The 16131-nt window shown below is 40.7% G+C and overlaps 1 protein-coding gene across 3 annotated transcripts in view; it reads right to left on the bottom strand.

The window, feature by feature from the left end:
• med16 (mediator complex subunit 16) overlaps positions 1-16131 on the bottom strand; it is a 102308-nt gene that overhangs the window by 42306 nt on the left and 43871 nt on the right. For all 3 annotated transcript variants that reach the window (XM_047049371.1, XM_047049373.1, XM_047049372.1), the window contains 3 exons: positions 12492-12712; positions 5256-5462; positions 4339-4549 (listed from right to left, as the gene is read on the bottom strand). In XM_047049371.1, the coding sequence (XP_046905327.1) occupies positions 4339-4549; positions 5256-5462; positions 12492-12712 (639 nt within the window). The remainder of the gene's footprint in view (positions 1-4338; positions 4550-5255; positions 5463-12491; positions 12713-16131) is intronic.

Below are 16131 nucleotides of genomic sequence, written 5' to 3'. Positions count from 1 at the left end.
TGCTCCCATCCATCCTCGCTGACGCGTATCGTAAGGGTCCCCCCCGCACCGCTATCGGTAGCCTATCTGAGAAAACTTTTTTTGAAAAGACGGGTTATGGACCCAACCAACTCTATTTGGGAGGGGAGAACTCCCTCACATGGTATAACCCATGCAGAGGCTGAGGTGTCAGAATGCGGAAACGTGTGTAGCCTACTTTAAGAGAAAATAAGACTAACATGACAACAAACAACTGTGCAACTGTATCTGCTTTTCTGCCTGACTTTTCAAAGTGATTACCTTGTTCTTGCGAAATTAAGTCCCTTTTGGAAATTCCTGGTCAATGTTAGCATGGAGTGAGCTGAAGTGGCGCTGAAGATTTGAAGCCTTGAAATGCGCTAATGACGCCTGGCATAAGGCAGAATGGCCATTACGTTCAACAAAAAATATAAACTCTCATCTGTTAAAACCGTCCCATGTTCATCTTCATATTTGCGTTTTGCTGAGCATTTTCCCCCTGCCATTTTCAGAGCGAACTTGACACCAATTGTTTACTCAACAACAAGGTTTTCCCTCCCTCTAAGCTCAGCGTGTTTTATATTAGTCCACACCAAACACGTTTCGCGTGTCTATTTTAGATACAATGTGAATGTATACAGTCTCGAAAATTCACGTCAGACGTGCATTTGCTTGGGATGCAAATATTGAACTCAACATGAACATTGAACACACATACATAAAAAAAAAACACAAACACAAAATTCGATATGAATATAAGAGCCGCACGAGACCAAGCAAAGAGCCACATGCGGCTCGGGAGCCACGGGTTGGCCAGGCCTGCTCTACAGGATTTAGGATCATCATTTGATACCGCTCTCGTGGTTAATTGCTTTAATAAATATGTATTTCATTAATTTAAGAAATCAGTCCCACCACAATACTAGCTCAACAGCACAAATACAGGGAAATCAAAGCTGACTAAAATGCAAACCTGACCCATTAGCGTAGCTTAATCATGACGGGTCCAGGTACAAAACAATATATCAGCATCCATTGATCAGGGTTTCCCACAGCACTTTTCAGTTAAGACTATATATATATATATTTTTTTGCAATATCCGCCGTTGTCCTGTTTTCTCCCTTCCATTCCAAACCGTGGCCAACGTCAGTCTCCATTCTCTGCAGAACACATTAGTCTATCGCACAAACTACCACCCGCCCCCCCGGTCTGACAGCAAACCCCACCCTACCACCTTAACTAACACATTTTCTGCGGCAAACCCTGATTGACTATTTACCTTAAAAAGGTAATACTGTTGTTGGTAACGCAGTGTTGATATTACTAAGGCTGTGTCTGAACCCGCTCCCTATACACTATATAGTGCACTATTTAAGGTGTCAACCATTTTTTAGGGGTGTCCAACTCCTATTTCCCATAATTCAACGCGGATGATGGCGGCAGAGTGGAAAAAAAAGAGAAAGAAATGCGGATGGTGGAAGGCGACAACTTTTACAATTGTAAACATTAATAATAAAATACATCTGTATCAACATATAACGTAGTAAAATTATTAGGGCTGTGAAAAATAACACGTTGACGCATTATGATTAAATGATTTTTTTTTAACGCATTTAACGTAATATACCCACAATTCCACCCAATCTGCAACTTCTAGATGAGAAATTCGTGTTCCAAAAAAACTAAGATGCAACATCGAATAAAACCAAAGTGATATGCACACTCTGCGGGAAGACGTTATCGCTCTGGATAAGAGCGTCTGCTAAATGACTGAATGCTAAATGACTGAATGTTATCGTTTCACCGAAGCAATACCAGCCTAAAGTAACCTACACCATCTCAACGCGAAGCATGCCCGCGAGGGGAGTTCAAGTAGAATGGATTGTTTGGTTCTTCGAAGCTCATCCTGGACTTGCTGTCATAGCAACAGGTCCGTAAGCTTAAACCTGCTCGGGAGCAGGTTTATTTTATGTAAACATGATTAGATTGAGGCTTTACAAGCAGAGGTGATACAGGAAGTCTGTCACAGACATGTCTTGTCGGTTTTTACTACAGGAACCTGTTGCAGAAGGTGCAAGAATAATGAGCAGAATTTAACATGAAACCGAATTAATTGCTCATTGCGTGATCGATAAGCACAGCGCGATATGCTAGCCTTTACTATAGCCTACCATTTTTTTTTTAGGGTGTCATTTACATAATAAATTTGTTGAAACCACATCATATGATTTAAAGATGATAAATTAAAATATGAAAGTATGAAAATAAATCAAAAACATAGGCCTAGCTTAACAATAAAACGCATAGTCACTACTCTACATTTCATTTGGTCTGTTACTTTTTGTCAGCCTTCTTTCTTGGATTTTGCAGACTTTGAGGTGTTCCCTGGCGTTCTAATTAAATCTTCGAATTCGGAGTAACCTTCGAGCAAGCTGTTGCACTGTTGGCTCTGTTGGCAACGCATAACTATAATTATAAACAACATGGGTGTTCAAAGAACCGAATTAGCCAGATCATGATTAGCAAGATGACGTCATCTTGGATGTGTCATTTGTCGCATTTTCCTGTGTGTACAAATGTACATACTTTATTCAATGGCAGCAGTGATCCGAGCAAGGCGAAGACATAGGCCATTTTTCCGAAGGTGTGGATGTTCTTCATGTTCTTATGCTTCATGTTTTGGTTACCAGTAATGTTTTTGGGGTTATCGCTTTGTTTATGATAATTGACCTATGCACTTTTGTAAAGCTCTGTCTTGGAAGTCGCTCTGGATAAAAGCGTCTGCTAAATGAATGCATGTAAATGTTCTGCCCTATAATATGTTCAGGTTTGCTGTTACTTCGTGCACGTCAGGGTTACATTTAAGCTTGCGCTTTCTTTTTCCCATAGGAAAATCCATGATACAAATATGCGAGCCCATTGTTCTTTTAGAGGCGGGCAAATTAAGTTTGAGGGTGGAGTATGCGCTGATTGCCTGATGGGTGTCAGGTTTGATAAATACTACGCAAAATGAAGAAACATAGCGGGCGCTATTCCCAAACTTGCAAAAACAGACGCAGCGTAAACTGCGCCATTGTTAGTAAATGAGGCTCTCAGTATCTAAGCTGAGCGGTAAAGCAATGTTACTTCATAAGGGGGCCCGGAGCTTTGCATTATCGGGTCCGTCACCAGGCCCATGTACGTCACAGGCCCTGGTGCAACCTCACCGGCTGCACCGCCTATAGCTATGACCCTGCCCGGACAGGTAAGTACGTTTTGCAGCTAAGCTAACTACTAGACTACCGATGTGTGGGAATCGCAGGAGCTAACCAGTTGAAGGGCGTACACAAATACAGGGTGTTGCTATCACTGCCTGGAAACATAGCTGGCTACATGTTATCACCCTGTCCTTTGCCTGTGGCGTTTCTGTAACCGTCTTGCCGTTTTTTGTGACAAACATGCAAAAAAACATGTAGACAGCGAGGAAGCATTTTAAAGTGTCAAAGAAAGACGCTGTGAAAAAATGGCTGCGGTAAAGTTAGTTTGAAGAATGATATTCAACAGATATTTGGGCAGCCATTTTTGTCTCGTCTTGCCGACTTGACTACACGTTCACCTGGGGTTTAGCACGGCACGCATCACCCTTTATTTACAACCAGACATTTATCCAATGCAATTTTTTTTTATTGATTTTAAAATCTGTAAAAAATTATAATAATAACACATTTAGGCTATTTAATTTATGCAATAGCAAAAATAATTCATGTGCACTGATACAAACAACTAGCTACTGCACGCGTGATATGTGGTGTCTGTGATGACACCACATATCCGTAACACGCCTGCTCCACGACACTAGTAGTATCGGCCGGTCTACCACCCCCCTGAAAATAATCCTAGGGTAAAAATGGTTCATTTACATTTACTTAACATCTGTTCAATGCTGTTGCAGTTTGCTATCCTGTAAATCTGTTAATTTGTTTTGGGGGGTTGTCTCCATCATAACCGATGAGAATACAGTTAAGGTTCTGGATCGATAATCAATATCATAACATTAGTATCATCAAGACTACAATCCAATATGGCTGTCAAATTTCAGCCATATTGTTTATGTTGAACGTGTGGCTGCATTTGTGGTCATTTTTACAGTGGTCATGTTACCAGATGCAATTTGCAATTGATTCCATGTCTAAAAAGTGTGTTGACTTACAACTTTCATATAGCTTGACATACTGATCACTGATTAAATGCAGTAACACTATACATTATTACAAAATACCGTCATCAGTCACATCCACCCCCCTCTTGTGCTAACCTATGATAAACTAATTATGGACAATTCTGGAGGTTATTATTGGTACCTGTGTCAGTATTTTTGGCACATATCTCCGTCAGTCTGTCTCCAGGGCTTTTGTCTGGTGTGTTGAGGACGTGAGGCCTGAGTAGAGACTTCAGGGTGGAGCTGATGGCAATGAGGAGAAGTTTTGCATGGAAGTCACAGGCCCGTGCAGCCGTTGCAGAGGATAACTTGCAAAGGGAGGCTTTCACTGCCACTATACGTGTGGAGAGCACCTATGGCAAAGGAAAACACAAAAACATGAAGCCTTTCGATCTTGTAAGGGACATCAATCAACCCATTTTGGTCGTCAAAAATCCAAAACACTTTTATAGAAAAAAAAAGAACTTTATAGAACAACCACACTAGATTAAACACATAACCTTGAGCTTTGTAATTTCAGACAAAAAAGCACAGCGCGCATTTAGCCATGGGTTAGGGATAGTTAGCACCCCTGATCCCTGCACAAAAACTGTAAACTGTCTGTAGTATGAAAAGAGCACCAAATCGAGTGCCAACAAGCTCCATGATATTCGAGAGACGGTAGACTCTACAGCCTCCAAAACACACAAATCACAAAAAACGTATTGGGGGGTAAAAAGAGGCAATGTGGCAACAGCCATATCAGACAAGCAGATAATCTAATTCTGTAGCAGCCGTCAACACAAATCAGTAAGCAAGCTTGTTTACTATTCAAAATGTAAGTAAGTTGATTTGAGAAAGTTCCTTCATCAACACAGTATCTGGGAAGCCATCTTCAAAGTTTAGCAACTTTACAGACCGAATACAATTGTTACGTTATCAATCATCAATGTCTGAAAATAAAGGTATGCTTTTACTGCAGCATCATGTTTGGTTATTAATTGTGACAACCCAATAATATAATCTTGAATTTCTCCTTTACCAATCCTTCATCAATGGCCTGCCTAATCCACATCATACCTGCTGCAGGGCTTGGTTCTGTCTCATGTACTCCTCGTGTAACTTCTCCACAAGGTTGTGGACCATCCCTGGCTGTACATGGAGCAGGACATCCCACCAATCGTAGCCAGTCACCATGCAGTATTCCAGAAGGAACAGCAGATGGCGCAACAGTGTGTTCATGTCCAACATCTGACCCATTGAGGGAGACACCCGGATCATGTGCAGCTGGAGTTAAACAAAACATAGCATTTTGTTGAACATTAGAATATTCTAAAGCAATTAATCAAGCATGTGATTGAACACTGAAAACAATCTGGTCGTGATTGCTGCAACAATGAGACTCATCTGGCTGCAGGCTTGGTGACAAAGACAATTCTAAATTTGGAACAAACACATGCTCATTTTACAAAAGGCAATTCTAAACATCACATGCTCAGTTCACAAAAAGCAATTCTAGACATTGCATGCGTAGTTTAGACAAAGCAGTCTTGGATGACATGACCAGTTTAAATCATGGATTACAACGAGCATCATTAACATGGAGTGAAGCCTAAATGTTGCAAGCTAGCAAATGTTTTTTGAAAATACCTTAATACCTTAATACCTTAATTGTAATATTTATATAACCGTGGTGTATCAGGGCTTGGAATGTACTTTTTTACTTGGTGGCACTAGTGCTCTAACTAAAATCTAGGAGGATGAGGAAAAATGTGTTAAAACACATCTAGGAATAATCAAGAAAGTAGAATCCTAACCCTAACCCTTTACCAGGTCAAACAAAGAAAAACTCATACTGTGCGCAATGCAATGCCCGAGATTAGCCTATTCATTCTATGTAGTTTGTAGATGTAGGCTAAAGGGAACCACAGTATGACAAAAAAGAATGCAGAATACGCAGAAAGCATGCTTGAAAGTTAACAAAATTACTTGTGAAACATTACATTTAAGGGTACTTGACTAACCCTAAGACCAAACCTGCCCTTTCACTACTTGGTGATTTGGAGGGGGGATATCGCACTTTGTACACAAACACAGCTTGATGAAGCCCAGTTCAGTTTCCGACCTTGCCTTGGCTTTGTGCAAGAAATGCCATCTATTGATCATTTGGTGTCAGTAACAATGTCCCATACTGAATACTCCGGGGCCATCTGACCCCTTTCTTGTGCTATAAGTAGGGAAAACTGGCTGCACCGCAGTGGCGTCGTTAGACCCTTTTTACTGAGGCACGTGCCTTAGTATAAATCTGCTATGCCCCAGTAAAATCTAAAGTTTGAGTTTTATTTTTTACTTTATTAGTCAGTGCATTCATTTAGATCGATAATCCCAGAAAAAACTAACGCAGTATCCAAATCAACGCTTGTAAAATCAAAGCAGTTAACCTAAAACACAAACCTATATGCATGCAGAATTCAATGTCAACGCGCTCTTCTGAGCTTGCCAAATACTTACTGCAACACGCACACAGAAGTCCAGGGCCTCATGTATAAACGTTGCGTACGCACAAAAAGCTTGCGTACACTGGTTTTCAAGCACACTTTGTGATGTATAAAGATTTACTTCACGTGAGAATGTGCGGGCCGTCACGGAAAGTTTTGAGCAGACGTGAGAATGTGCGGACCGTCCGTCTGGCTCTGTAACATGGCAAATTTTCAAATTCTAACTAAAAAGTGCAGAAACTCACCAAACATTACTAAAATAAAGTTTCCACTACTACATTTATGACGTTGACTATCAGGGCTGTCCCCCCTTGGTCGACTAGTCGATTTTCTGGTCGATATGCTCTTGGTCGACTTAGATTGTTTTAGTCGAGCTGCCATATGGCAGTGTGAGATCTGATTCCCGCTTGTGTCATCATTGCTGAATTAACGAAATGTTCAACAGAAATTGTAGATTATATTATTTAAGACAAATAAACCAACTCTAAAAATATATAATTTAAAAGAAAAGGTGTTACTGTTTTCCCTTTCGTTAATCTGCGATTTGTTTTGGTATTTTGCACACGGCACGAGCACAATTGGCTGCAGAACTACAAACTCTGCCATAGCCTACTTTGTCGGTGTTATTAGTCAAAATGGCAAAGACATCTGTGGTATGGCGGCATTTCATTAAAGTACACTTACATTTACAGAGTACCGGGTGACTCGAAAAACATTGAATGCAAACTCTGCCAACAACGGTTTATTTTTCATAGTTCGACGTCGAAAATGATGTAGCCTACCACCTGAAAAACGTAAGTTGGTCTAGCCCTACTTCACCCATGCTAACGCGCTGGGTTGAAAAAGGAATATGCCTATTATAAGAATCACATCCAAATTGAATTACATTATCTTCTCCGGCCAAGACAATCTTTCTCTGTTGCAACGTTCCCCACTCAGCTTCTACGTAAGTTTGCATGCTGCAAGTTTTCAGGCAGTGATAAGCGCGCTCTGATGATTTGCATGTTAAACAATCAATATGTTTAATTTGTAGTACATTGTAAGAGATAGTAAATACCATCGGCATTCGGTTACAACAGGACTGGTGATACGAGTCTTATTATTAGTAGGCTATTAGCGGCTGAATCTGCAATGTCCAGAAGCCATTGAGTCAGATCGCTAAAACTTTTTTTAAATTATTTTTTTAAAGCGTTTCAAAGTTCGATTAGAGGGGCAGTTCTATGGGCGCATGTGAAGTCCTCTGTGACATTCTTGCGTGTAAAAATACATTTTGATTTGATTAGTCAATTTTCAGACGTTTTAGTCGAGTTTTGGTCGACCAAAGAAAATCTTAGTCGGGGACAGCCCTATTGACTATTCAAAAAACATAAAAATAAAAGTTTGATCATAAATGTGGATGATCACATCAAAATGCCAAAACGGGAAATGCTATATAGCCTTGTTTAATCCGCCATCACTTAAAGGGACAATTGACTGGGTTTTTGGGGTATTTCACACTGTTCCTTAAGGTCTCCGAATAGGGTATGTAACATTGGTTGGGTTGAAAATGGCCCGGGTGCTGTTCTATGCCCTCTGACAGATCCTCTGAAATGTTCCCGGGAAAAAACACTAGCTTTTCTCCTTTTATGGTATGCTCATTAATATTTAGATAAGCTGCACGCTGATTGGTTGGTTATCAACGAGTGAAGCTGGGAGCAAAAACGCAACACGGCCAACAGCAGCACTCGCTAAAACACCGAAGTTGGAGACTTGAAATAAAAACGCGCAAATAAATCTATTGTGTCTACACAACACTGTTTTCAACAGATTGACTATATATCATTTGAAATGATAACATTACTTGTTTCCACTTCTGTTGTTGAAGCAAACTGGATTGACTTAGGTGGGTAGAACGTTAGGCTACAGCTTAGCAACCAAACCATATCGTGATTCTACTCGGCTTCAGTTAGCTAGCTAGGCTAGCTCTAGATATCTTGCTGTAAAATAACATGACAAAGATCTGGACAAACATGCATCGTGAATTGTAGATTTTCATTACACAGGTTATTTATTTGAATGAAACACAGTCAGGAACATGAATCAACGTTAGCCCCATTGCCAATAAACTAGGCTAAATTATCACACATTCTATGCTCTTGCGTTAACTAGCAAGCTAAACTTGTTTACATGCCTACAGTCTAGGTGTTACTAGTAACAGTTACTAGCAATGCTAACGTATCCTGTATCTAAAACCTGCCTTTCTCCAGTTCTTTCAAATAGATTATCTAGACAGGCGTTAGCAATAAGCCAGACTGCAGTTCGTTTTCTGGCTATTTTTCGGAAGCTTCCCTTCTAATGCCGTCTACAGCTAGTCTAGCTAGAGTCATTTGATGTGTGTAGAAACGTATTTAGCATTCTACCTGGTATGCTATATACAGGAAACGTTAGCATTGCTAATAACTGTTAGCACAACATCATACTGTCCTTATAGCTTGCGGTTGCAATGAGCATACGGTTGGAACAGCACCTCTTTCCAGGTTCAGCTTCCTAGCATATCCTGCTTGAAATTGTCCAAGGTTGTCAAAACTGTCTTGGGTGAAATGTTCAGAGCAAATGAATGATTGAGTGTCGAACTTCGCCGGGACCTTCTCATAGACAACAGCAGCCATGCCTGTTGAATGTTTGGCTCCTTGGGAAGACTGTGAGTGTTAGCCTTCCCTGTACAGCCTGGAACACAGCATTTACGACCGTGGTCCATAATCAATATCCTTGTTATAATTCAAAACGTTCTTCTTTGTAATTCCTTATAAGTAGCCTACACAGAGCAGCGCGCAGCTAAACTAGTATCGGAGATAGACGCTACCTCTGGCTGGTCTGGATGTAATTTCTGGGGCGTGACAAAGATACAGACCAGAGCCAATAAGAGGGCGATCACCGGTCCTACGTAGGACCGGTGGCTTTGTTGAAAAGCTAGCGTTTTACAGCCAAATTTTTTCGTTTTGAGATTTGAATAGGAAAGAGGTGTCAATGGACTTTGATATTCACGGTATGTTCAGTTTACCCTCCGAACTGTCGTTTTTCAACAATGACAAGGTAAAATCGGTTTTGCAGTCAATTGCCCCTTTAATAACTTCTGTTAAACTTGAGGGTGTCAAACGAACGACAGAATCACTCAGGAAATGCATGTCACGCTAACCCTATAGCTGCCATGCTGTTACGATGCGCCACCACTCATTTCTTCATTTAAAGTTTTATCTATCATTTCCTCTTAATTTCTGCCATGGTCCGGTTCTCTGAACCCACAGCTTTTATGGCCCTATAATAATAATTATAATTTTATTTGTAATGCACTTTACATTTGGCTAAATCTCAAAGTGCTTCAGGTTAAAAACAAGAAAGGGTGCAAATAGTGACTCCGCCAACTTTCTTTTGTCGCTAATACCTGATGACAGTCCGCCAAACAAGAAACATTTTCTCGCTTCCACTTCTGTTGTCAGAACCTCGATCTCATAGTCACCGTATTTCTTTGAATAAACGCTGCAGCGTTTGAAGTGGAACTGAACTGATTTATGAAGTACGGCTCATATAATTATTAAAATAAGGTCACAAAACTTTATCTGACAACTAAAAGAGCAAAATGTTCCATTTGTTAATAAAAACGTTTAAAACTTTACTAATTAACTACTGGGTGCGGCCATCTTTGAATCGTCATGTCTGTGACGTCACGAGAATGGTTAGGTACTGTGACTGCCGCCTGCTAGCAGTCATTAAGATTGACAATGACAGATTGTCAGGGAGATAAGAGGTAGAAATGGCTTTAAACAAACCAGCTAAAACAAGGTGCAAAGTAGGATCTTATTAGCTGATTGTACAAACACATTTTACAAGACAGAAGGCATTCACTATCATGTCCTACCCAAGCGGCAACCGATTTTACGAAAATGGCTTGTATCTATACAGCGCCAAAGCCCGCCAGTTGCCCCGGATTCAGAGTTTGCAGGGATCACTTTACAGAAGTGGATTATATTCATAAACCTTTTAAATACGCTAATGTTACATACACACACTGGCGTTTTTGACATAGCTAAATTCACGTCTGATTGTAGCCAAAGCTAGCTCCGTTAAGTAACGTTTCCTACACTGTAGTTTGTTTAACCTAGCAGCAACCTTATCAACTCGACCAGTGAGCATGTTTCACACAACTTGAAGGGGATACTAGTAACTGAACTTACCAGTTATGTATAGGGCGCTCCAAACTTCAAGTTCAAGTCTTTTATTTGTCAGGTACACAGAACAACACAAGGTCAGACTGGGCACTGAAATTCTTAAGACAAGACAACGCAAGCACCTGGCATAACATGACATAAGTACACAGAACATAATTTACATCTATGCTGAGCTTAAATAAGTGAAACTTCCTAAATATACAGATAGCAATAAATTATCGACTATACTAACCCTAATACTAAAACTCCCTAAATATACAAACATCAAAAAATAATACACTATACTAACCCCTAAATGCACATAACACCTTTAACAACCCTAAAAACCTATTCTAACCTAGGTGGAGTACAGTACAATAGTGCAAACTTTCAAGTTCAAGTCTTTTAATGTCAAATGCACAGAACAACACAGGGTCAGAATGAGCACTGATATTCTTAGGACAGACAAGACAACGCAAGGTAACCTGGCATAGCATGACATACAAGTAGCCTACTCAGATCATACTATGATTCATAGGTTACACCTATGATAAGCTAACATAAAAGGTATTTCTCCTCACACAGCATGGGAAAGAGCCTGTCCTCAATGATGAATGATCATTTTGGTGGACCACCAACACCCAGGTCATGCAGGTCTGCCTCTTTGATCAGATCGATACTGTCTGTTGGGATTGTCGTGTAGTTACGACAAGTAGCTAGCTACAAGCACACCAATCGGTGTTGTTCAACCTGTCAGTGTTAACTATATTTATATCTTCCGACAAAACCATATATTCTGCATCATATTGAACAACAGCGGTCATGCGGGTACATAATTACGTATTAGTTCGAAAGCATACGCCATAGAATGCGTCCGGATTGCGTCCCGGTGGGGGGGGTGGGGGGGGGGAAGCCACCTCCCAGAAATAAGTCTCTGCAGGTTGGGATGTCTGTGATGGGTCAATTTTCTTCAAGTTTTTATGCAGTGTGGCGGGTTGAAATTGAGCCCAACCATTCTCGTCAGATGTATACGTCATTTAAACATGGCGGCGCCCAGTTCTTTTTAAGTACTTAATTTACACACTAGAGATTTCGATTATTAATAGAATATGGCATACAGTTGTATGTTATATATTTTTTTATGTCATTAAATGTATATGCTATTATAATATCACTGTGTCTAACCGCAGTTCAGTTCCACTTTAACGTTCATTTTTGGTGCGGCGTTTTTTCGGGGGTGGCGTTTATTCAAAGAAGTACGGTAATTCAGACAAAGAAATGACCTAAGGAGCGCATTTATAGACCATCTGCATGTAAATTTATGGGAGGAGGCAAGGCGGGGTCAGTGGCTCGTTCACGTGCGGTCAATCTCACGTTGATTGTGATTTATAAGGAAAGATGAGCAGGACCTGGCGTACGACCGGTTTTATACATGTGAATATTTCTGTGCGTAGGTACTTTTCGAGTTTTGGCCGTACGCCATCTTCTGGTATGAAAGCTGCACAATCCTTTATACATGAGACCCCAGGTGGCGGACTCGGCACACTTTGGGGCTCCCCTTTGTTGGTGTGAATGATTTATTTTTAAACATGTTTAATAAGAAATAGTGAAGCAAATCAAAGCTCTTGACTAACCTTGCCATGGTTGTCCACTCCTGCCAATGCGAGTGAGGTCCAGGAGAAATGCAGGGCAGTGAAGTGGATGATCGGGCCAGCTGCACGCTGCCGTTTGATGGCTGGCTCATCCCCTGATCGCTGAGAGGTTCCTGAGGAGGAGCCATAGAACACACCCATGGTGTGCAGGGAGAGGCGGTGGACGATTTGGATACTGCCATCATGGAAGGCTAGGGCAAGACCTTGAACCACAAGAGAGATGTGGAGTTAGTGAGGGCTCTGCCTGTCAGTCACAACTTCTCCCTCTCATAGAAGTCCCTTTTTTTGCAATATTATAAATACATGCATAGTTATACGCAGCCATAACATGTACATTCACATTTAGTCATTTAGCAGACACTCTTATCCAGAGTGACTTACAATAAGTACAGGGACATTCCCCCGAGGCAAGTAGGGTGAAGTGCCTTGCCCAAACCCACAACGTAATTTTGCACGGTTGGGAATCTAACCGGACACCTACTGATTAATAGCCCAATTCCTTAACCACTCAGCAAGTCGCGGCATGGAAGAAGTGTTTGATTAAAAATGAAACAAAGATCAGTAATCAGGGGAATTAATGCAAGTAAAAATATCTCCATTACATTTTCAGTAAATCAACAAAGACTTCAATTTTGTCAGTCAGGCATGTTGTGTTAAGTGAATGTAAGAATTTATATTTTAAACATGAATGAATTCATGCTTAAAAAAAAGAAAAAAAAGAATGGTGTACAAAAAAGGACAATATCTTACACTAAAATGTAATTAAACTCTAGACAATCAACATATTTGTGTGAATGGTGGTTGGAAAAGTAGGTATTTGGCATAGACAAAGCTAATATTGCTTACAAATCTTTTTAAATTAATATTTCCAGGTAACAAGATAGCATTTGTTAAATGTCTGCAAAAATCAGCTTTTTGGTCTACCATCACGCACTGCACTTTATAGATTGTCTTCTTTTAGCTACTTATACATTTTTATAATTTTTTTACTTATTTATTTATTACCGTGTTCATATTGCTTGGGTCTCTTTTCTTATGTCTTAATTGGGGCCTTCGGCAAGCACAAACCATTGTTATCTCACATATATATTATTATTATTGTTTATTTTCGCGCCCCTAAGGCTCAGTCAATATTTGGTCTACATAAACAACGGTGGTGTCAAAAATTTCGTCTTGGTCGCGATTGCGTTGCTTCTATTCAGATTTACGTTCCGTTGCACAGTTTAGGAGGTTACAACGTTGTTGTGGCGACAAAGTGCCTTTAGTCGACGAAGGGTAATCTGTACTAGCTACGTCACCATGTCAACACACGGGATACAACGTCACAGAGACGTTCTAGCACACAAATTGGAGCTTGGATTACGTGGAAAAATACCACCCCAAAAATCCCAACCATTTGGCTTTGTTGAGAAAGCGATTTCGAGTGGAACTGAAATCTCGGATGTTTGATTTAGGTCGTCAAAGTCTTTGTAATTTGAGCAAGTGCGAGTCGCCCGTGAGACCGCCTAGTCTTTTAGGCGGCAGCCATGCTAGAAAGTGTCATAGTAGTATTTTCATAGCTAATTTTATAGTTCAATTTTACACGAAAAAACAGAAAAAGGGAAATTTTATGACGATAGGACTATTGTGAAGACAGCCAGGTGTTTTAATGTAGGTTGCTGTAAAAACTTAGATTTGTTTGCTACGGGAGAGACCTGTCAGCCTCCATTGACGATTGCGGCAGCAACAACAGTGTTGTCAACGAGCAGGGTTGCCAGGTCTGTGTGACAAAACCAGCCCAATGGCCAATCAAAACCAGCCCAATGGCCAATAAAACCAGCCCAATATCAGAACTCAATATGCCCCAGCCAAACCATATACACTGCTTTTAAAGTCCAACAGCATTGCTTTCATTGCCAAATCTATTGTAATATCTACAAAGTAAGACCAAATGTTTAGTATGCCAGCATTAAAACCAGTTTTCAGGAGATTTTCTCAGGAGACAGAGCATTAGGCACGTGTGCACACGCACAGTGCGTGTGTGCATGTGTGTGTGCCCCATGTCCATGTGTGTATGTGCTGATATGTAGTCAGTTTATTTTTTTAAAGATATTAATGTAATTTGCATGCAAAATAGGTCTACTCGAACCAGCGGACAAAAAAATCAACCCGCGGCAACACTTCAAAGGTAGCCCAATTCCGCAGGAAAACCGCGGACCTGGCAACACTGTCAACAAGTGTTGTCGATCTGAGTCTGATGAGTATTTTCTTAATTTCGTACCAGGGTCAATTCTACATCCAAATGGAGAGCAGTGTTTTAAAGATATGGCGATTGTGAAGACAGCCAGCGGGTCAGCATATTTTTGTTATTTGTGTAAAAATTTGAGTGAGACCGCGTCTTGTTTTGACGTTAGCCTCTGAGTCACAGACTCGGCTCGCCCACTGGCAGTGTGTAGTACTAGGTACAGTACTGTCTTCAATGCCACAGCTATGGCTAAACTTTATTACGTCTTATTACATGGCTGTTCTTAATACTGTAGAATGCTCCATTCACTTGAATGGGGCTTCCCAACGTTCTGCGGTGAACAATTTTCTCATATTTGACCGTTGCTATGCATATTTGACCGCTGTCAAGGGAAGTGGCCTTTTTGCCTCGGATTCCCGTCTTTCGTAGCACTCCGCAAGTGCTTTTCAACCCCAGCGTACTCTGTTGCTTAGCAACGTTAGCTGATTTGAAGCCTAAAGAATGTTCAAAGTCTATGAAGTTCAACGTCTTTGGCGAACTATTTATCTGCTGATCAACAATACGAATGGTAACAAATACATTGTAAAAAGACACACTGTGTTAAGTTATTTTTGTTGGCAAGTGGCCGTGTAATAAGCGGGATAATGTATAGAACGCCGGTCATTATTGGGAAAATAAGCCCCGACAGGTCGAACAGCACCCCGACGCGAAGCAAATGCGTTTTGTTTCGACCTAAAAGGGCTTATTTTCCCAATAATGACCGGCGTTCTATACATTATCCATTACAAAAGAAACATTCTCATTTCCGGCGCTTTCAAACAATCAGTGAAGTGTGGATAGCAACAGCAGCTAGCTTGCCTCTTGCAAACTGCTTTTTAATTAGCCATGTCCCCCTAAATTAATATCGAACTTATTTACGTTTTGGGGGGCTTATTTTAAGTTAGCAGACGGTACTATTTGAATCGCAATTCCATCTGAAATACTGCCAGTGACAACGTTGTTACAGTAGCTTGTTTCAAAGGGGGTTTCTTGTTTCTAAGGGTGTTCTTAATTAATTATGCAATAGGCTCTGTGCACAATCGAACTGGCGAACTTCCGCTGTAGCCAAAATTCGGGAAATCAGTTTCCGGTTTACTGGAGACCATCACCTGAGTTTCCAAAATGCTCAACTTTAGTAGATGTCTTCAAGACCTGGCTTAAATAAGCGTCAGTGACGTCCATCGCATCGTAAATTATTTTTTCTCCTGCTCCAACAAGCAAGCGGGACAAGGGATTCAAACTATACATATCCAGTTATCTGCACAACTATGAGCGTAAGTAGTATAATGTGGTGTTCCGGTCGGCTAGCGTCTAAGCTAGTTAGCGATGTTTTCATTTTAGTGTAGTATAGAAGCTTGT

The sequence above is a fragment of the Hypomesus transpacificus genome, chromosome 26 (genome assembly GCF_021917145.1).
Source record: "Hypomesus transpacificus isolate Combined female chromosome 26, fHypTra1, whole genome shotgun sequence".
NCBI lineage: Eukaryota > Metazoa > Chordata > Actinopteri > Osmeriformes > Osmeridae > Hypomesus > Hypomesus transpacificus.
The sequence above is the reverse complement of the archived record's forward strand: the minus strand, read 5'-3'. Positions and strand labels throughout refer to the sequence as shown.